At 55.2% G+C, this 22,056-nt stretch overlaps 1 protein-coding gene across 1 annotated transcript; it reads right to left on the reverse strand.

Moving 5' to 3' along the window:
• Window positions 1-6,259: 6,259 nt before the first annotated feature.
• CDX1 (caudal type homeobox 1) lies at window positions 6,260-19,379 on the reverse strand (the record flags this gene model as incomplete). The annotated part of the gene is made up of 3 exons (XM_082063408.1): window positions 6,260-6,466; window positions 6,666-6,811; window positions 18,953-19,379. 3 exons carry the CDS (start codon window positions 19,377-19,379, stop codon window positions 6,260-6,262), a joined length of 780 nt encoding a protein of 259 aa, XP_081919534.1.
• Between the last annotated feature and the right edge of the window lie 2,677 nt (window positions 19,380-22,056).

Genomic DNA, 22,056 nt, shown 5'->3' on the forward strand with positions numbered 1-22,056 from the left:
TTCTCCGGTGATAGGGAAGGAGAAGGGGGAGCGGGCAAAGCGATAACAGGCAAGGAGGGTGCGAGGTGCCTGCCAGCTGGCTGGGCGGGGGGCAGGGGAGGGTCGGGGGGAGCGGGGCTGGAGGAAAGGGTTGCCTGGAGTTGAGGATGGCTGCGTGCTGAGCAGGGAGGGAGGAGGGACGGCTCTGGGCAGGCTGGAGAAGGGCTGTCTGTCAACCGCACCCCTGCTGAGGAGGGGGGTCCGGGACCTCAGCCCCCAACCGGGGCAGCGAGGCGGAACGGCTGCTGCCTTACTCATGCCACGATGTGTCAGGTCTCCCAGCGATGGACCTGACTTTTCAGGCACCTGCCACTGGGCATCCCAGGGGTCTCACGTGCAGCAGGCACGGTGGCAGTAGTGCAAGTGCAGATGACAGAAGCTCCCGGCATCTTTCCAGCCAGCTCTGAGCTGGTTTTTCTTATAGCAGGACACAGACAGAGCCTGAGTATGTCGGAAGTGGCTTCTCCCCATGCGGCCCAAACCCAGTCACCAGCTCAGGGGAGGGGGATGCTCAGCAGCCGTCGGTCCCTTTGGGTAGGAGCAGCTCATCCTGCTGTGTTGGAGGCAAGAACAATCCTTGGGCAGGCCCCAGGGTGGGTAGCTGCGTCCAGCATGTCATGGGCACGGCACTAAAACACAGGTCATATCCCCAGGATTCAGACGTCCCTGTTGAGTCACCCGTGGGATCCTACAGCCCCAAAGCCCAGGGCCATGTGGGCTTTTCCCTGCCATGTTCAGTCCAATCCCCAGTGAGGTGGCAGAGAGCTGATCTTGGGTTCTTCTCTCACTTTCATGGTGTGAAATGTCCCTTGCGGGGCTGCAAGAGGGACACGTGTCCCAGGGGCAGTGTGGTACCAGGAGAGCTGCTGTCTGCCTCAGGACCCACAACAATGCCTCTTTCCCTTGACAATATCCTGTTGTCCAGACCTTCAGGGTGTGTGTGCCCCTTTTCCTTACAGATGCCCTATGGTGCTCCAGCCTGCCCCAGACCTGTCCCCCGCTGCTTTGCTCAGGTTTAAGGCTGAGCAGGCAGCACTGGGGATGTGGAGGACAATAACAGGGCTGAGGCTGAGGGGACCCAGTTTGCCCAACACAAAAGGAAATTTCCCTGATATCTACTAGCAGTCGTGCTCCTACAGCCCTTCAAGCACTTCTGAAAACTTTCCCCAAAAGGAAATAGATCCTGAGCATAAAGGCACATTTCTGCAGTATCCAACACAATGTGTTTGCACAGTGGGTCTTTCAGAGCTAACATTTATCCAGATTTCCCAGTGGTAAAGGAGGAAGGAGCAAACTATATAACCCAACAAACATCTTATTTTCACACACATCTTCCTCAAAAAAAAAACAAAAAGAAAGAAAAAAAAAGTCTTTGGGAATTCACCCATCCAGGTTGCACCTGCCTTGGAATTACCCATCGCCTCTCCTTCTCCCAGGATGCTGCTGGGGGATGCTGAGCCGGGAGCTGGCCAGGCTGGTGGCTGGGAGCCACATCAGGCACTGTCCCAGCCTCACCCTTCCTGCTCAGGGCAGGGATGCTTTGTTTGCCTTTCGTGCCTGTGTGATCTGAATCACCCCTTTGGCTTTTTCCCTTGGGATCCACTGAAAGAGAAGTGTCCCACAGCCACGGCCACAGCATGGGAGGGGAGAGGTTGGTGCCACCTGGTTACAGCTGCCCCAGCCCCGTGTTGCCAGCATGGATTGAGCCCTGCACAAACCACCCAGCCTTCACTAGGTGGACTTCAAGCCCCCGTCTTCTAGTCTCCAGAGCAGTATTTAGCAGCAGAGACATCCAGTGCTGACGCTATCCTGAAATGTCCATGTTGATACCGCTGCCAGTGAGATGCTTTGTGTTCGAAGCTCCCTTTTCTGGTTTGGCTGGTGCTGCTGTGGTAGCACCACCAGCTCTCCATTGTTTGGGACTGCTGAGCAGCAGACACCCCACCCCGGGCAGCTGGGGTACTCCAGCATCTCATTGTAGAGCTGGCTCAAGTTTGGCATCACCTTGGAATCAGCAAGAGACCCATTTTGTGGAACAGCACCCACCAGAGGCAAAAACAACCAGAGGACCCCCCTGTGAGGAGCAGCGTGGTCCATAGACCCCAGAAAACCCAGGAGAGCTCAGGCAGAGAATGGCAGTGCTGCACAGCTGCCGCCGTGCCCTGATCCCCAAATGCCTGGCACTAGGGAACACACATGGGGCTCACAGGCATTTTCTAGCAAGCTTTGTCTTCTCCCATCCCACCCCCGAGCCACCCCTGAGACATCAATTAAACCTTTCTCTTCTCATAGGCCGAAAGCGTGGGCGCAATGGGGTGGTAGGGCTGCAGGAAAGAAAGCACACATCTCCCCATTCCAAGGCAGTACCCAACAGGAGCTGGCACTGCCCTTGTAGGAAGAGAGGGCAGCAGCCAGGCTGGGGAAACCCCTCTGCCCACCCTGCTGGGACAGCCCACCCCGCATCCTGGTGGCAGCTGGCCGGGAAGGGGCGAGAAGGCGGCTGACAGCGAGATGGGACCATGCCCAGATCCGCTCCGCGAGACACGAGGAAGGCGACAACGGCAGCGGCGCTCTGGTTAGTCACCGCCGGGAAGCGTGCCATGCTGGAGGCTGCTGGCAGGCCGGCAGTGTTTTCGGCCACCTGGTGTGCGTTGCTTTATTTTGATGATTTCAAGATTTCTCCAAGGAGGGGTGCAGCCAGGCGGGAGCTGGTGGGAAGTGCAGAGGAAGGAACGGGAAGAAACTGCAGGGGCTTGTTGGAGACAGTCCCCAGGGTCCCTGGACATGGGGCCAGGCTGCCCCATAAGGACAAGGCTCCAAGTGGGGCTGTGTGACTCAGGAGGCAGCTGCTGCAGGTGCTAAAACTGGGTGCCTGTCACCTGCAGGGGGTGCAACTGTCAAAGTGACACGTGTCTAGGAGGTTTGGACCAAAGGTCCCCAAGCTGGTGGGGACATGGAGTCCACCAGCCCCTTTCTTGGCACTCGGGGGGGACCCTGCAGGGTTCATTCAACCCTGCCCAAACAACGGCTGGAAGGAGGCAGGGGAGGACACGGGAGTGGGGACACAGCAGATGCATTTCGTCACCCAGCCAAGGGGTGTGTGTGTGTGTTGGGGGAAGGGATGGTTGGGCGTGTGGGTGCATTTATTGCCTCTTCCCGCCAACGTCGGCTCCCTGTGCACACACGGGCGGCAGGGACCCAAGGGCACAGCCCACGGCTCGCTGGACTTTTACCCTGCTGTGCAAACAGGCAGGCGCCAGATTAGGGTATCAGTTGGAATTTCATCCTGTCAACGGCACCCGCAGCCTCTCTGGGTAGGTGGCAGAGCATCTTCCCTCCAATGTGGCCTCTCACACACCCATGGGCACCCCAACACAGCGAGTGAATTTGGGAGAAGCATGTTTCATCTCTCCCAGAACTCTGTTCCCATTCAAGCTTCCCCTTTGAGCAAGTCCTTGCTAGTGATGTTGATGCCCAGGTCTGGGTTGTCACCACCCCATCCCCTGTCAGGGCAGGATCCCACTGGCTGGTCCCCATGTGGCAATGACGAAGTTGGATGTCAAAGGCAGGTGAGGCCCAGCGAGGGAGTAGAATGCCTGTGGAGGAGCCAGCCCCCAGCGTGGGGACCATGATGGAGTGTCAATGCAGAAGTGGATCCCAGTTGTCCCCATCCAGCCCAGAAATTTGGGCGGGTGGCCTATCCAGTCCTGTCCTTTTTCCTATATGGCACTGTCTCCATTTCCTTTACCTTGCCCATCCTGTTTTAGCTCCTGATGCCTCTCATGGAGGTGCGTGGTCCCATGCCACAGGGAGCCCAGATGCTGTGCCAGTGAACACGGGGTCACCAGGGTGCAGCAGTAGGTGCAGCTGCTGTTGCAAGATCAGCAAAAAACCCTTTGCTCTGTCCCTCTCTTTGCAATGTCACCTCATCCTGCCCCTGCTCCTCCATCTCCTCCACCCATGAGGACTTTATCCTGCATCAAGTGTTCCTCCACAGCCACTTGCTTTGCGTGGGCATCTCAGTACACACGTCCTCACCTCTTCCCAGGGAACGCTTGGCATGTTTTGGGCCTGGAGGAGCTGCTTTGAGAAAGTATTTGAGAGCAGCCCCTTGCTCAGTGCCCTGCAGGACCAGAGTGACACGGCTGGGAAGGAGAGAGGAGAGCGTTGGGCACTGATGCCAGCTGTCCCAGGTGCTATCTCACATCCTCATTCTCTGTTTACTCTTCTTGGACAAGGAGGATATTCATCCCATCAACAGCCATAAAACAAGATTAGAGGCCAGGAGACGCCAATGGGAGGTGGCCACGTCGGTGAGCAGCTGGCCTTGTTCTTTGGCCTCTGCCAGCCCAAGCCCAGCCTCACCTTTTCGTCAGCTCCCCTCAGTTTGCAGCCACCGGGTGGCCTGGCACGACCAGCCCTCTTGGTGCCAAAGGGATGGTACGTGGCTGTTCCACGCCACGATGTGGGACATGTCACCCTGGCAATGTCCCTGCAGGATGGGCATGTTGTGTGTTACAGGAGCAAGGCTGCCTCATCGAGACATCCGCGTGTGCACTTTTTGGTGGGGCTGGGCAGGACCCCTCGTCCCCAACCCTGGCTGTGCCCAGGGACATCAGCACTGGTGCGACCCTGCAGTGGGCATCCTTCCCCTGCTGCAGCACTGCGGGCTGGGAAGAGACAGCAACAGGATTGTGCAGGATTCCTGCTCACTTTTATTTCCACTGATGCCTAAAAAATAAGAAGGTAAACCAGTTCTGCTTTATATACACAAAAACTGAGCCAAAGTCCTGAGCCAATGCAAACACTCATCCTCACCATCAAGCGCAGCTGGCAGTGGTGGCCAGGGGGAAGTCACCAGCCCCTATGGGAGGGAGACTCAAATCCCACCAGAGCTGGAGCAGTGCTGTGGGTGCAGTGGGATGGCAGGGACTTCCTTGCAAAAGCTGCAGCCTGCCTGGGTACCTTGTTTTCTGGGCCAGGAGGGGCTGGGAGCAGTGTGAGGCTGGCAGTGGACAGGGTAGCTGAAGGATGCGATGCACGAGCAGTCTTGGGTGCAATGAGAGGGCTGAGCCGGGTGCTTTGCAAGCAGCAGAGGACATGTCTGCTGCTCCACGGTTCTGGAGCTCAGAGAAATGGCTCTGGGAAAGGCCATGTGAGCTACCACATGAGGCCTGTGCACCCTCATCCCTTTCTTGGTTTTGGGAAGCTGCAGCTCAGGACCACCCAGCACAGCCCCAAGCAGGAGACGTGCACCCTCCCATGTCCCAGCCGTGCCCTGTTGGCCTTTGGGCTTTGGAATCCTGGGCCAGTAGAGTCGTCAGGACTCAGCAGGGTGAAGGGACAATTCAACTGCAGATCCCCAGCAGGAAAAGAGGGCTACCAGATACTGGCCTAGGACACACAGCAGGTGGTGCCGTGCTTGGAGGAGGGGAGAGAAGAACCTGAAGTCCTTGGGGTTTTGAAGAAAACAGGAAAAACCCACTCCTCTTTTTCTGGAAACCACTTGTCCATCGCACAACACCAGGGCACATGCCAGCCCCTCCTCTGCCCCTGCCTGTCCCTGCAGCAGCTCCTGGCACCCACAGTGGCTGCACTCCCTTGGAGGAGAACCACAAATCTCTCACGATATCGGCCCTTTTGGATGGCCTGGGGTGGGTTCTTGCACCCTGCCCTGAGGGCAAGGGTCCTGCCTGGCTCCCACAGCCCAACTCACTCTGCCTTCGGCACCCCCTTCCTGGCACAGCAGATCCAGGAGACCAGCTCAGCAGCAATCTCTTTTGCCTTGAGTCCAGCTAGGTCTGTTTTCTAATTCAGTCTTGTTCAGATTGCCCCAAAAAGAACCAGGCAGCAGGATCTCCAGGAGAACTGAAGGAAGTGTCCACCTGAAGCACCATAGGCGAGCCATCCTCCACCACCACTCCCTTCCTTCTGCTGACATTAAGGATCTTGCTTTGGGCAGCAAATACCAGAGACCAGACCAGTGTGTGTTTCCTACAGGAGAGCAATATGACCTAACCTATGGTATTTACATAGGAGAGAGCACAACATCCCATTGGGAAGGTGCTGGTGCCACCTTGCCCAGCTTCACTTGCTGCTCCGTTGGTTCATTCAGGGGCCATCATGTCTTTGGGAAGGGGCTGTCACTCCAGAGCACACGGACCAGCTGGGCTCTGCTGCATAGTGCTTATCTCTTGGTGTCTGTAGCTGGTAAAGGGGGCTAAGGCATGAACTCCTCCTTGATTGTCAGTGGAGACGAGGAGACGAGGTTTGGGGTGCTGCTGCTGCAGAGGCCTCCGATGGGTCCTGGTGTGCCAACAGACGGCGGGGTGGGTGTGGTGGTGCTGGTGGGCTGGCTTTGCTGCTGCATCTTCTTCTTGTTCACCTTCCTCTCCTTCGCCCTCCGATTTTGAAACCAGATTTTCACCTGCAGAAAGACAAAGGCAGTGACGGATGCAGCTGAGGATGACAACCCTTGGGGCAGGGAGAGCATCCTGGGGTTTGGAAGAGAAGGTGAAGACGGAGCAAGGTGAAACCACCTCTGCCTGCTTGGGCTTCAGCCCTTCCCCTCCCCAGCCCCACCTCCACCCAGGATGTGGGTTTTCCTGGGACACCACAGCACTGACCTGCCGTTCGGTGAGCCCGAGGGCAGCGGCCAGCTCGGCTTTGCGGCGGATGGTGATGTAGCGGCTGTAGTGAAATTCCTTCTCCAGCTCCAGGCGCTGGTGGTCTGTGTAGACCACCCGGTACTTGTCTTTTGTCCTTGTCTTACCTGTCAGAGAGAGCAGAGAGGGGGTGAAAAGGGATGGAGAGGAGCAGTGGGGGGATAGGAGCATCCCCAAGAGGATGGAGGAGCTATACAGGTGCTTGTGGCGAGCTCAGGAGAAGCTGTGAGGGTCCTACTACATTTAATGCACATCCTGGGTAGCATCGGGGTGTTTCTTCGTGTTGGAAAGCACCTGGGCACTGCACATGGTTTAGTGCTAGATTTAGTTTATAATTGGACTTGATGATCTTAAGGGTCTCTTACAACCAAAATGATTCTGTGATTCTATGAAATTGTTTGGTGGAAAGAGCAGGAGGGATTCAGAGGCATCTCAAGAAGATGGACTAAGAGGAGAAGAGCTGCAAGCCCTGTGGTGGGCTGAGGACAAGCTGCCTGAAAAATTACAGCCTGGGAGGACTGAGGGAAGCCCAGCTCTTTGCCACAAAGCCCAAACCCAAGGTGCAATCACTTGCAGGCACTCAGATCAGGACAGGGACAAGATGGAAAACCCAAGGATTTCTCTGTCACCAAGAGGGTTATTTTTCTCATCCCCACACAAAGCTAAGATGAATGGCAGCACTTATTCATTCCGGGCAGTCTTTAAAGTTGCTCTGGAGAAAGCCTACATGGTGCCCAATCACTCTCAGGAACTGTCTCCATGGGCCAGCGGTGCTTGGCCAATACCAGCCCAAATCTTGCCTTAGGCCACCCCAGATCTGGACAGAGCTCGGGGCCATAGAGCTCCACATCTCCATGCACATGGATGCACATCCTGTGGGACTGCAAATGGCACCTGCTGCTTTCTAGTCAAAAAATATAGTCACAAATAGCTCAGCAGGCTTCTCCATTAGCTCCTTCATCAACCTGCACACACAGGGGGTGAGTGGTGGAGCAGGAGCCAGTGGCTTGACCTCTGCCTGTGCCGGGGGATGCGGGTGGCACTTCAAGGAAGGATGCCCATGCCTGGCAGTTTGCTGACAAGTCCCTGGTGCTATCCTCTGCAGAACAGCCCATGGGTGGGGAATAAACACAGCTGTGAATATTTGCTTCTCCGCCCGAAATAGCAAATTCCCGTTCCAGGGTATCGGGAGGGATGGAGTTGTGTGTTCAGCTGAGCAGCCACTGTCCTTCCATCTGGGAACATGGCAATTTGTTTGCCTGGCAGACACATTTGTGCATCTTCTGAATTTCTTCTGCTGAGGGGCAGGAGCAAGCCCGGAACAGCTCTGTGGATTTCCCTGGGGCTGCCCGGGGTGTGCCAGCATGGGCAGGATACGGCCCATCCCTGCTGCAGAGGTAGGTGGAGGGATTTCTAGCGACCTGGCAACCCGTATACCCTCGCCTGCAGCCTGATTCCCCTGGGAAACGGAATCTTTGTGTGACTGCCATCCTGCTCATCCATTCCTCCTAACAATTCATTGGCACATCAGTCAGTTTGAGCCAAATCTGATGGACATCTGGGCATCTCAGCAATATTATTAAATTGTGATCATCCTGGTGGAAGCAGGAGTTTGGTTGGTGCAGAGCAAAACTGTGCTTCAGAGACTCCAGGGTGGACTCAACCCTAACCAGACAACAGAGGATGTCCACACAGCAAACCTCCAATCCTCAGGCTGCAAATCTGTTTCTCAGCCAACTCAATTTTATTTTTAAACATGTCTCTCCCCTGCTTCCCCATTGCAAGAAGACAGGGACTTTCCTAAGCCACCTCTGATGCTGAAAGGTAAATGTAAAAGAGCATCGGAGACAGGACAAACCGCGGCCATGATACGCTGCGAGTGGTACAGCAGCTCCATTGGGATAATTTCCCTTGCTTTGTCCTGTGGGATGCCAAAAGACAGCTGTTTTTCTACTAAATAAGCAAGAGCCAGCAAAGGTCCAGCTCCTGCTATTGGCCACTGAGCAAACCATGTGCAGAAATGCACGAGTGTATGTGTGCAACCCTGGGCGCATGTGGGAGCTGGGGTGGGCACAGGAGGGGTGGGACTTGACCCTACTGCTCCCAGGCACAAAAGCAGCAGCCCTGAAATTCAATTTGGTGCCCTGTGACTGTGTCACTCTCTGTGTCCTCCCACCCTTGCTCCTGGCAGCAGGTGCTGACATGTGCTCAGCATGATGTGAGTGGCGCGATGCCAGGGGCTGTATGGGATGGCCAAGGGTCCTAGCATGGTCCCAAGCAGCACTGAAGCTCTCCAGCGATCCACAGGGGAGGGCAGATGCAAGGGAATGGAAATCAAATCTACTAGCACCAGGGCTTGGTTTTTGCTACTGCCTGGTATTTGAGGGGTGTGATGAATTCGGTCATTGCTTTAGAGAGTGGGGAGCCCAGCAAATCCCTCCTCACCACCTCTGAGAGCAAACCTGCCTCTGGCCACATAGTGTGACTCTGCAGGTAAAAGTGGGGTAAAAAAGGTAATTTGACTGAGTAAGATGTGTATGGCGATGGCTGCAGACACGAGGCTGAAGCACAGCGTTCAGCTACAGCAGCGTTGCTGGGTGTTGGTCTCCTCTCTGGCACAGCACAGGGCTGGAGCGGTGCCAGGGGCATCTGTCCCACGCGGGACGCTTTCCCACGCTCTCCCCTCACTGTCCCATGGGACCCCTCCCCTACCCAGGGGGTCGCTGCCACCTCTCATCACCCCGCAGGCAAAGGGTTCATCAGCACAAGAAGGACTTGTGCATCCCAGCCTAGGAGGGACCCATGTGGAATCTGCAAACACAGCGATTCCCAGGGAGTTACAGAATAAACCAGAGGCACCAGCAGAGATTTATGCAGGGTTTAGCAGCTCCATGAGAAACCGGGCTCCCTCTGTCTCTGCTCCAGGCTCAGGGACTCCTACAAGTTCTTTTCTTTCTCATATATATATTTTTTTTCTTTTTTGAAAGCAAAAACCTTTCTGAAGAGATAATGACATTAAAATTATCTTATTTGTGATATTGCTATTTGAATACCACTGCTTAGAGAAAAACCAGCTGAAAAGCAAATGAATTGACAGATAAAGTAAAAAAAAAGTTAAAGAATAAAGAAATAAGGCGGTTTGTGAATACCACATATGTCACGAATTTCAGCAAGAATTATTATTTCCTGCTGCAGCTGTAAATAGATCCATCACGGCTTGTTCTTTGTTATTCCCTCTTCGCCATTCATCCTTCATGAAGCCTCTTCTTTGCCTCAGGTCTGGCAGACACCAGCAAGCAGCTGCCATCTGAGCAGGGCATCAGTCTCTCGCTGCCCAAGATCAGGTAGCAAGGCCTCAAAGCAGAGGGCTCAGCACCAAGCCAGAGATGGAAAGTTATTCATCTCAAATCATTGCTGGTTTTGGTGGTGTTTGCTGAATTTGGGAATGTACCGTGGGTGATTCACAAGGAAAAGAAAGGGATTTGCAAGAAATACTATTGACAATGAATAATTCGACTGCCTTGAATATGAATGCTGGGTTACACTTAGCTCTCTCCTGGAGACTTTTTATGGCTTTGTGAAAGGAAAGAGGAAATTTGGGATGAGCCAGCACAGCTCCTTATGGGGACCCCTCATACCTATGGGGAAACCCTGGCGCTGCAGCAGGGAGTGCGACCAAGCAGAGGGATGGAAGAGGGATGGAGCTGCTTCTGTGTTTCCAGTGAAGCCCTTCAGAGGTGGATGGGACCAGGACAGCCCGGAGCTGCTGTGCGAATGAGGTGCGTGGAGTGCAAAGAGGGTGCCGGTGATGCACAGCTGTTAGCCCTTCCCAATCCTGCTATGCATTTAAAGTCCCTTCTGCTTGTCCCCAGAACACCAGGCAAAGGTACTGCTTTGGCAGGCAAAAGGAGCCATTCGCAGGGCAAGTGGGAATGGTTTCGACTTTGGGATCAAGGCAGGGCCAATGGCTGCATGGGGAGAGGGTATCGTTACCGATGTTAATGTATAACCCTAATAGCACTCACCTGAGCTGCGATTAGATAAGGGAATAGCTTTAATGTGCTGTGCAAACCCAAAAGGACGCGCTCCTGAGTGTGCACGCACACGCACCCACACACGGGAAAGGGGACGGGTCCCGACCCCCAGCCCAGATCTGTTCCCTGCAGCAGCCCTACCCGGGGATGGGGATGCTGGTCCTCCTGCCCTGGACCAGGTCTGGAGCCTGGCAGGGGAAGAGAAAATAAAACCAAATCTCTGTTCCCACCATTCTGGCCTCTGTACCTTCATGGCCACGGCAGAGGCTGCCAGGGAACGGGTAATTCACCCTCTCCAGCCCTGGCCTGCCCAAAGGATGGCTTTCAATAAGAAACTGCCCCAAACAGCCTAACAGATAGGCTGTAGGGTGATGGAGTATTTTGAAGCTGGCATTGTGCAGCTTTATTCCCAAAGGAATAGGGGAAAGGGCTGTTCCAAAACAGAGAGAAAAAAAGACCATGGGGTGGCAGTGGCACCTTGAGAGGAGGCAGAAAGTAGTGAAGGAACAAGACCTGGCACTGTGTTCCAGAGCTTGTCTTTTCCCCAGTTCCACAGAGCAACTCACCCAGGCCGGTGTGTCCAGCACAGCTAAGAGGGGGTCAGGCTCCATCCCCATCCCTGAGACACAGCGGGAGCAGCACAGCTGCCAGCAGCGAGGAGCATAAACCTGCATGTTTTTCTAAAGGTCTCTATTTCACAGGTCAAAGCAGCTCCAAATTGCAGCAGCAGCTCCCTGGGAAGCCGCTACGCAGCCATCAGGGCTCCGATCAGAGCAGCCAGGGTACGACAGCCCCAACGCGCTCACCAGAGCCACCGAGATGAGAGTCCACCACGGTGCCGGCTGTCGCGCCCCAGCCGCAGAGGTCCCCGAGGCCTGGGGACACGGGCACATTGCACATTGCTTTGCACGGGAGGTGCTGGCGTGGGGGACGGAGGCTCGGCGGCTCTGCACGCCCCGCTGCACGCCGGCTTCTCGCATGACTGGCATGAAAAGTCTGGGCAACGTGCTCCCGGAGCCACCTGGTGTGGTCTCACCTTCCCGGTGATGCTCTGACTCCATCTATACAACCACATCTGTCTGTACTGGGTGTCTGGTTCCATGCTAGATGGCTACACTACAATATTTTAATGCTGGGAAACATCAGATGTGAAAGTCACATCATCAGGGAGCACCAGGGAAAAAACTTGTCCACACTGGAGTTAAAGTGCAGTGAGACAGGGTGCAAGGCTGTCCCCCCACCCAGGGTGGGTGCTTCCTCCCCATGATAAAGCTGCTTCATTCTGAATGAGCGACAACCACTTGCAAAGAGGATAAAATCCTCCCATCCCAGAAGGATTCAGTGCTTTATCAGGATTTGCCATTCCTCCCCAGGGAAAACATCAGGGAAAACTTCCCCCCACCCCTGGCATAGCTTCAGCAATGCTACGGCTGGAGAAACTGAGGCACAGAAGCAGATGCAAACCAGAGTGAAGTCCCAGGGTCAACACTGTGGGCTCTGATCACTGGTGGGACTCCTGTGTACCTTAACCCTCTGGTTCTCCTGCAGCTCCAGGGGGGGAACCCCCCACTGCAAAGACAGGAGGGCTGCCGGCAGAGCGATGCCCCATAACAGAGACACCAAGACCAGGAGAGGGCTGGGGTCAGCTCCCAATGCCCAGAAGCCTCTTGGCTGGCTGGAGTCACCCCATCTGGCAGCCAGATGTGCTCCAGTTGCTTCTGTGCAGAGGGGTCAATGCTCCCTCTGCCGAGCAGCCGTGCCACGCAGAGGTGATGCTGACGCTTGGGACAAACAGCCCAGCTCATTTCACTGTCCCTAAACCTACTGGAAATGGGAACTCCAGAGTCTGCACTGACAGCGGCAGGGGCTGAGCCCCCAAATCCCTCCCTCTGCCCCTCCTGTCCCACACTCGCGTGTTCCCTCCCTTTCCCTCCAGCTCCAGCAACCAATCCCAAAGCACACAACCTCCTCTGTGGCCAGTGAGGGGGGATAAACCTGAGCCCCCCATCCTCCCTGAATGCTGGGAGCAGATCAGCAGATCAGGGTTTTCACAAGCCTCCCCCTTCCCATGTATGCTTCAATATTGTCAGCTATTTTTCCTCTACCACAGGAAGCAGAGGGGTGATGGATGGGACTACTGGTGTGGGGCAAAGGACCGGAGCCATGTGGCTTCCTTCATCACCGCCAGCGAGAAACAAACCCCTCTGGAGGGCAATCCTTCCCGAGATCCCTGCCTGAGACCATTCCTCTGCCAAAGGGCACTGGATTTAGACAACAGCTGGGTGTCAAAAACTGGTTGAGAGGAGCCACCCCTGCCACACTCCCCCCCGCCCCGCACCGTACATTTAATGTGTCTGTACTGTGGAGGGAGGGGATGCTGGATGAACCCTCATGCAATGGATCCTCCCAAGGCTTCCCCAGCTCTGCTCCAGGTGGGAGCAACAGGCATTTCAGAGCTGCGGGGCTGAAGGCAGGACTCATCTGTGCACGCAGGCACAGGGAGCCTCTCCAAGGAGCCCAACAACCCTCCTGTACCCAGGGTAGCTCCTTGCATGGCTATTCGCCTGACAATGACCCAACCTGGGGATTTCTTCCTGGTGTCAAAGACTTCAGAACAAATGGTGGTGCTCCTGTGGGCACCCACTGGCAATAAAACCTGATTCAGCTCAGTACGTCATGCACTGTCTATGTATCACTTAAAAATACACATCACTTGTCCTGATTGATTCCTTGTGTTCTGAACACAGAGAATTGAGCTCTATGCCTCCAAAAAAGCCCCACAGCTTTGCTGTGTGTATGGCTGGGGGTTGCTTGCCTGGAGATTCACAGAATCACAGAGTGGTTGGGGTTGGAAGGGACCTCTGGAGATCATCTGGTCCAACCCACCTGCTAAAGCAGGTTCACCAGAGCAGATCTCACATGAATGTGTCCAGGCAGGTTTGAATGTCTCCAGAGAAGGAGACTCCACAACCTCTCTGGACAGCCTGTTCCAGGGCTCTGGCACCCTCAAAGTAAAGAAATTTCTCCTCATATTCAGATGGAACCTCCCGTGTTTCGGTCTGTGCCCATTGCCCCTCATCCTGTCATTGGGCACCACTGAAAAGAGTCCGGTCCATCCTCTTGACATCCACCATTGAGATATTTATAAACATTGATGAGATCCCCTCTCAGTCATCTCTTCTCCAGGCTGAACAGACCCAGCTCTCTCAGTCTCTCCTCATAAGGAAGATGCTCCGGAACCCTCATTATCTTTGTAGGTTATGGGACTGGCAGTGACAGAAGGCAGATACTGGAGTTTGGTGCCTGGCACAGCCGTGCAGGACAGCCCAGCTGCTGGGGAGGGGCAGAAACACGTGGGCAAAGAGCCGGATTTGGGGAGCACAGGCCGGTGTGCGGGAGCACAGACTGGCCCTGGCTGGGCTCCGTGCTGCCGGCACCGTGGGATGGAGCCAGCTCTGCACACACGCCCACATACGTGGGGTGAAGGCAGCCCTCCTGCAAGCCTCCTCCTCCTCCCAGGAGGTGCAAACCCCAAGGGGATGAGGAGCAGGTTGCTGGTGGTTGCAGTGAGGTGGTGGATCCCCAATACAACCCCATGTTCTCGGACATGGAGCAACACAACAGGAGATGCTTTAATCTCAGGGGCAGCAGCCTGAGGCTGGGCGTTGGAGCAAGCATTTCCCAGCCCTGCGGTGATTCAACCCTTTATTTTGGCAACTGGCAGGTTCCTTCAGTTGCTCCCATGGTTTTACGAGCACCGAGATGAGCGTCACCAGCCAGGCTCCCGCGCCAGGTCAAAGACCACAGCAGCAGAGGATGGTGAGGAGTGCTGGGGTGGCGAGTGGGTGGGAAACCACCCGCTTCAGAGTGTCACCTTCACAACAGCCCCATGGCACTGAGCTTGGGTCCAGCTCATCTGGGTTTGCCACCTGGCTGGATTTGGCTGGGCTGCAGCAGGAGGAGGAGGATGGTGAGGCAGTGGTGGGGTCGGCTGTGTACCAGGGATCCTCTCCCCCTTCACAGCCTCATAGGGCTCAGCCCATCCTCACTGTGGGGCAGTGAGGGGGAAGGATCCAGCCCCTTATCCATCGATCGCAAAGCTAACAGCACTGGCATGGGCGTCCTTGAAGGGTTCTCTGTAGGAAACATCTGCCATTGGCCAGAGGTTTAAAGCGTTCCTGTGCTAATCCCAGGGTATTAGCCAGCCAAGCCCATCACGTAGGTACCGCCGGTGCTTCAGGAAAGCCCTTTTTGTTCAAGGAAAGTCGATTTTAGGAAAGTTTGAAAGGCCTGTACCTTGGCCAGCAGGCTAAGCGGTCAATAAATCCCAGCTGGGGCCAGGAGCAGGTTGTGGGTTAATAATTCAAGGGGAGAAGACTGATGGGCCTCAACGCACGCACACATGGAGGCACCTGGAGAAGCAAAATGTCTCACAGGGAGTGACTGTGTCCTGAAGAGAGGTCCCCCATGCAAGGACTGACCAGGGAAATGCACCATTCTACAGCCACCACCATCATCTTGAAATGTACTGTGCACAGCATGTACCCTGCCTATCCAGGGAAAACGTTTCTGTTTCACTAACAGGTTTTTTACTCTTCCTTCCAACTTTCATGTACCTCACTAGGGCTGAACAAATAGAGCTGGAAAAATCAAGCTGGAAAGAGTGAAAACTGAGATGGAAAACTGCACACCCAGCAAATCACCACGTGCCCATGCTTGGAGCATTGCTCTTTGCTCTCCATCACCCCACAACCTGCCCGGGCATCACAGGCACTGACACCACACAAAGCACATTCCAAGGGATGCCCCAATAGGACTTTCACTTGCAATATTTAGCACTGTGGCACTGGCTCGATTAGTGACCTAAAAGCCAGACCCGAGGCAGTATCTGAGGATTTGCATAACTAACAAGCAGAGGGTGAATTTCAAAGTTCAGCCAGCCACTGTTTCCAGCCGCCTTCCTGAGCTTTTTATAGAGCCAGGGTGCAATTCACAGGGAAGTTTGCAAATAATTGTGAATAAGGAGGAAGCATGAGGCTCTGACATGCTGCTTATGAAGATTTTATGAGCAGAAAAAGAGGTGACATCGGAGAGAGAGGTGAAGCCTGGGGACATCTTCCAGTTTGGTTCCCTTTAACCCCTGATTTCCAGCGACACTCTGGCGTCACAGTCCCTTCTGCTGCAGGGTTATCTTGGCTCAGCTGGGTGAAGCACACACGCATTTAGCAACGGGTACTTAAACCATCCCCCTGTAAAGCCTGACTCTGCAGTGAGTCACTAGGAGATTTCTCAGTGATTTTTCTCAGGCTCTGAATCACATTTGCAGAAGCCCCAACACATTCATATTCCCTGCATAACATTTTCTCTTACCACCACACAGCTCTTTCCCAAAAGCTTTCGAACTGCGGCCAAGAGCTGTTTATACAAGGCAAGACAGAGAGGGAACCTTAATTTACAACCCTCTGAAGCATTATGATTTATAGCATTCACAATAAAACTGTTGATATTTATAGCAAAAAAGTCCGTGTATTCATTTCCTTTTCCCACTGCGGTGAGATAGGTAGTTAATCAATCAAGACTGATTAAAGTCCAGTTTATTGATTTCAATAAAACAATTCATCCAAGAATTTCACCCTTATCTATGTCAAAACCATCTCTGCCCTACTCCCTTTCAAGCTCAATGGAGAAAGGTTTCTTTTTTATTTATTTTTTTAATTTAGAGGCAGCCATGGAAAACACAGGCTGCATCCCAGCATCTCTCAGCACATGGTCCCACTGCGGCCAAATCCTGCAGCCGCTTGGCACCAGCGGTGCTGGGCTTGGACCCACCAGAGACACGAGGACAGGTCCTTAATCTGCAAGTGCCTTAAAAAGGGACTTCACTGGTCATCCAACCTGGGGAAGCACCATAAGAATGTGGCTTTCACCCCAGCACCCATCCCTGCATCTCTGGGGCTGGGCTGGGGCAGCTCCTCGGCTGCATGCAAGGGGAACAAGGCTGACTTATTTCTCCCTTTGTATGCATTTAATCTAAGAGATACAAACTAAGCAACTAATGATATTTTTCCAGAATTCAATCAACTCAATTGTCATTTAACTCAATCAAAGGCCCTTTCAAGCCCCCGTTTTATCTCGGCCCCTCTGCTGGGTGTAAAACCATGTCCTTGATGCAGAGGAAAGGTGTGCTGTTGTCTTTCTCCCCTCATTAATTTTCCCCCCCACCTCTCTCCTCAGATGAAACTGAGACATTCGGACCTACAAAACCTGCAGATGTGGCAGGGTCCCATCTGCACTGGGGGGACTGCAGGATCACACCCGCTTTCCGCTGCAGAGCAGAGCGAAGCCTTCAGCCCCAGCACACCAGTGGGTCCCCATCACTGGGTACAGGGGGAGGCATTTTTCCTAAATAGGTATATTCAGTGATTAAAATGGGCCAGGAAATACCAGCCTGCCTCTCCCCTCCTCTTCCCAGATTGAAGCTGTTTTATTTCCATTCATCGTGACGTTCTGCCTGCTGCACCACAGCCACTGCTCGTTCTGGGACAGCCCCATCCCCATCCCTGCCACACGGATCCGGTGAACACGAGGAGCTATTTTCCATGCTGGAAGAGACCCCAGGCAGCTCTGCATGAGCCCCCCTTGCATGAGGATACTTGCACGGGACTTGGCAAGTGGGGTACCAGAAACAAGCCTAAAATTAAAGATACTTTGCAAACTGGGAGCCCTGGCCCCGATCCTGGGGATATGGAGCAGCAGTAACCAAAAGCAAACTCATCCCCAAGAGATACCCAGAGCCATCCCAGTAGCGAGTTTGGCCTCAGCAGTGCTCTGCGGAGCTCACGGCCAGCACAGGAGAGGGAGAGGGGTGATGGGTCCGGGCAAGCCCGGCGGGCAGGGGGTCTTGCTGTGGGCAGGATGGGTCCGGGCTGGGCTGGCAGCAGCAGTCGCAGCCTGGAGGGGAAGATGAAAGGGCGCGGGCAGGGCAGGACAAAGGGCCCCGCACCTCACCTCGCTGCCAAAGGAGCCGGTCACCATCTCCATGACAAAGCAAAGCTCTTGTCAATTTGGGCTGGCCCCAAGGGGGGATCTGCCCACAGCCTTTGAAGTGGGCAGCAGGGCCACCCCGGCCATCGTGGGCAAGGGGCTGGGGTCACCCAAACACTCCCCCCCTACCCCTAGGTCAGGAGTTCAGCGGGGACAGGACCCTGGGGACAAGGGGACAGGACTAGGTGAACAGCACAGCCACTCAGTGATGAAGCCAGCGGTAGGCACAGGAGCGGGGACACCCGCTCACGCGGTGCATGGCACCCACACGCTGTGTGCACGCACACATGGCGTGTCACACCGGGAGCACCCACATGCACCCTCCACGTGGCACCGTCCCCAATCACACCACACCTTGCACACACATCATACACACACTCTGCACCTTGCACACACAGCACACACGCACACACACACACTGCACCTTGCACTGTTCTCAACACACACCGCCTTGCACGCACACAGTGAGTGTGCAGCATTCCCTGTATGCTCTCACTGACAGTCTATACAGTAAGCCCCATGCACATATGCTGCTTATGGCACCTTGCACATGCACACAGAGCCTATAGCACCTTGTGCTATAGCACCTTACAGACATGCACATAGCACATGCAGCACCTTCCCTCCACATATATACATATGATACCTTCCCTACACACATATATGCACACACTACACATGCACGCGGCATAAGGCACCTTACACACGCATATGCACCCCCCATACATGGGCTCTCACATGCAGCTGCACACCAGCTCACAGCTGCAGCCCCACACGCTTCCCCTTGCACTCATGAGACACCCCGTCCACAACCCCCCTCAGGGCTGGTGGGACCCCAGGGGTCTTCTCCAGCTCTGCCCATCCAGCGTGGTGGTGGCAGGAGAGGGCAGGGCTGCAGGGACAGAGACTGGCCAGGGAAACCAAATTTCCAGCCATACAATCCCCACCACTAGCAACACCAGTCCCCTCCCTGCCCACCTCAGCCCCTGCCACCTCAGCAGTGGGATCGCCCTGCTCCTTGGGGTCCAGGGCCATGCCGAAGGCAGGCCAAGCGTGCTGTCCCCTTGCCAGGAGAGCCATGGGAGCAGGATCCAGCCCCTCAGGATGTGAAGCCCAGGGATCCTCCGCACAGAGGAAGGCGCAGGGGTGCGGTGTTGGGGGTTTCCTTACCACTGTTGCTGGTGCTGGGAATGCTGCGCCTCATCCACTCATACGGGGTGCGTCTCTGGGCATTAGGGGAGAGCTGGGGGACCGAGCTGCTGATGGGTGGAGGCAGGAGTCCAGAGCCCGGGGGCTGGATGGAGTTAAAATCTGGGGGGCTGAATCCAAACTGCCCTGGGCTGGCGGTGGAAGGCGCGGCGGCGGTGCTGTAGGAATGCCAGTCCTCCTTGGCAGGGGTGTAGGGAGAGCCCCAGGCGGCCGCTGGTTGCCCGTGGTGCGGGTCGTTGTTAATCCCCGGCACATGGTGGTAGCTGGCGAAGTCCGTGTACTGGGGCGGCCCCGGCACATAATTCTGGGGGTTGATGTTGAGGCTGGGATGCCGGACAGGGCTGGGATACATGTTGGTGTCCTTATCCAAAAGATAACCTACATACATCTTCCCTGTCCGGCTCCGCACACATGCTGCACTGCCGTGCCGCCGGCTGCGGGCCGGTTGGGTTTGGCGGGGAGGCGGCCGCCCCTCCTTCACCGCCGCTCACCTGGGCGCCTTGGGGAGCTGTGTCCCAGGGCCAGGCACCTCCCTGCCCATCGGCTTTTATTGGGCCCAACCTCTTGCAGCATTTGCATTGAAAGGCAGGTTTGCATTTCAAAGTGCAGGAACCCCAGCAGGGCGAGGGGGGTGAATTCAAACCTCCCATCCCGGCTGCAGGGTGGCTGAGGTGGTGGGTGACCTTGGGGAGCACCGAAGACCCAACGTCCCCTCTGCTGTCACCACCCCACAGCTGTCCCCATGCACTGGCCATGGTCCCTTTGCAGCAGCTGGCTTTGGGGACACTAGGGCATCCAGGGTGTCACCCACCAGAATGCCCCAAGAGTGCCCACCCTGTCGCTGCAGCCATCCGTACCCCAGAAGCAGGATGCCTTGTGCTGAGCCCTTGCCGTCTGTGGGCACGGGACAAGCTGGGCTGTGCCTGCCATCAGCCCTGTCCCCATGTTGGGGGACACCAAACCCTCGCTCCGGTGTGGTGCTTTCCCAGATCCGGTGGCAACATCTGCCTCATTCGAAAAAGGGGGCCTGGTGGGAAGAGGAGGCTCTAGGTTCCCGTACATCTACTCCATCCAAGGCCAAACCCACCCCTCCAACTCTGACAGCAAAGCTCAGCCCAGCCCCAGAGAGCGGGATGGAAGGACAGACAGAGCCAGCTGTGTGCAAGGGGAACGCCCCCACCCAACAGGGAGCCCCTGGGCTCCAACGTGGCTCCAAGGGGCTCATGACCCTGCAGCAAGAGGAGTTTCTCACCTGTTTTCCCTCTTAAAGAAGTGAAACCATCTCCATATGTTTTCGGATAGGGAAAACCAGGCAGAAACAGGACCCTCATGCAGTGTCTCTGCCTGCAAGGCGGGAGGTGGCCACCAGCCAGAAACACCCTCCAGCACAGATCGCACACTTGTCACCTGTCAGGACAGACACACCTCTGCTTTGGAGGGGGACAAGGGACCACAGGTCAGCTCTGTGTCATCCAAGCCAGAAACACCCATTATCTGCAGCCAGGAGCCTCCTCCCAGCCAACATCCCCCTCCCCACCGGTGTCACACAGAGGCTCCACTGGCCACCACCACTTAGTCACAGTTGTCCTTTGTAGTCTGGCTTTTTCTCCTCAAACCAAAGCACAGCTTTGCAGAGGCTCCAGGAGGGTGTTTTGTCACCTCCTCAAGGCCACCTCTACCCTTTTCTCCACACCAGCCCCTTGTCCTGCTGGAAACATCAGCAGGACAAGGACTGGTTGTTCCTCACCCTCCTGGGACAGAAACATCCTGGAATTTGACAATAAGAAACTGAAAAAAATAAAATAATACCGAGGAAACAAAAACAAACAAACAAACAAAATTTAGGATAAAATTAAGAGGATGGAATAAAACAGGAGACTTTCAGATCTTTCTCCTGATATGAACCTGGGAAGTGTTTCAGTGTCGAGTTGCTTCCCAGATGTGTGGGGTTACAAGGAAAATGGTAACAAAACCAGCAAAGCCTCCCTGAATCCAGGAACTCAGTGCATTTGGTGCAGGACCATTTCTTGCTTTTCCCCTCCTGCAGCCGGTGGCAGATGTCCCCAGCATTAGCCAGTGGGTTGGGGACAGCACCCAGACACCAGTGCTCTCCAGGGCCCCACTCACTGCCACCCCAGCCCTCCCTCCCCACGGCGCCCTGAGCAATCCCACATTTGTGGAGGGATCGGAGTGTCCCCAAGCCCCCGCAGCGCTGCTGTCATCTGTTTGCTCAAGGTGGACTTTGCAAAAGCCGGCTGTACCCATCTCACAGGTCAGACTGCTGCCGTTCCCACCCTGCAATCACACATGCTGTGCTGGAACCGTAATGGGGCAGCCACCCCAACCCCAGAGCTGTGGACCAGCAGCATCTCTGTGTCAGTCCTGGGCACCTCATGCCATTGCTGCAGCTCAATTTCCAGATGAAACTGGATGAAAATATTGTATATCATTGGATACACTCATGCCACATCCACTCCCTTGCAAGGAGGTGGGAGTGAGGATGAGATCGAAGAGGACAGTAAGTGATAGGGGATCTGGCTTGCAAGATGAGAGCAGAATAAAATCCCAGCAATGGGAAATCACCCCCAAAGCTGACATCACCCTGAATTTGCCTCCTGAGACCTGGCACGGCCAGAGGTAACATGAGAGGTGAGTGATTTGGCCATCCTCTCCTCCCTGTGCCCCCCAGCATCCCCTGCCCCCCACCCAGCCTTTTCCCAGCTCCCTGCCTTGTGACAAAGCCGACCACCCCATCCAGTGATGATCCCAGCTCATGCTGCAGTTCAGATTGATGGATGTGCCATATGACCCTATCTACCCTGTTTTTTTGCCAAGGTCTCAACACAGTCATGGCTTTGTTTAGACAAGAATGTGAAGGCCACCTTCCTCCTACTCTTCCTCCTGCGAGCAAATTGATGCTGGCTCAGGGGGGTAGGAAAAAAAGAAAAGAAGAAGAAAATCTCCCCTGAGGGGATGGTGGGAGATACGGAGGGATGCGAGTGGCTGCTGGGTCCCACCCCAGGGACAGCTGCATTTCAGGGATAGGGGATGCTGGGTCATTCCTG

Source organism: Streptopelia decaocto, assembly GCF_964273445.1.
Source record: "Streptopelia decaocto genome assembly, chromosome: 12".
NCBI lineage: Eukaryota > Metazoa > Chordata > Aves > Columbiformes > Columbidae > Streptopelia > Streptopelia decaocto.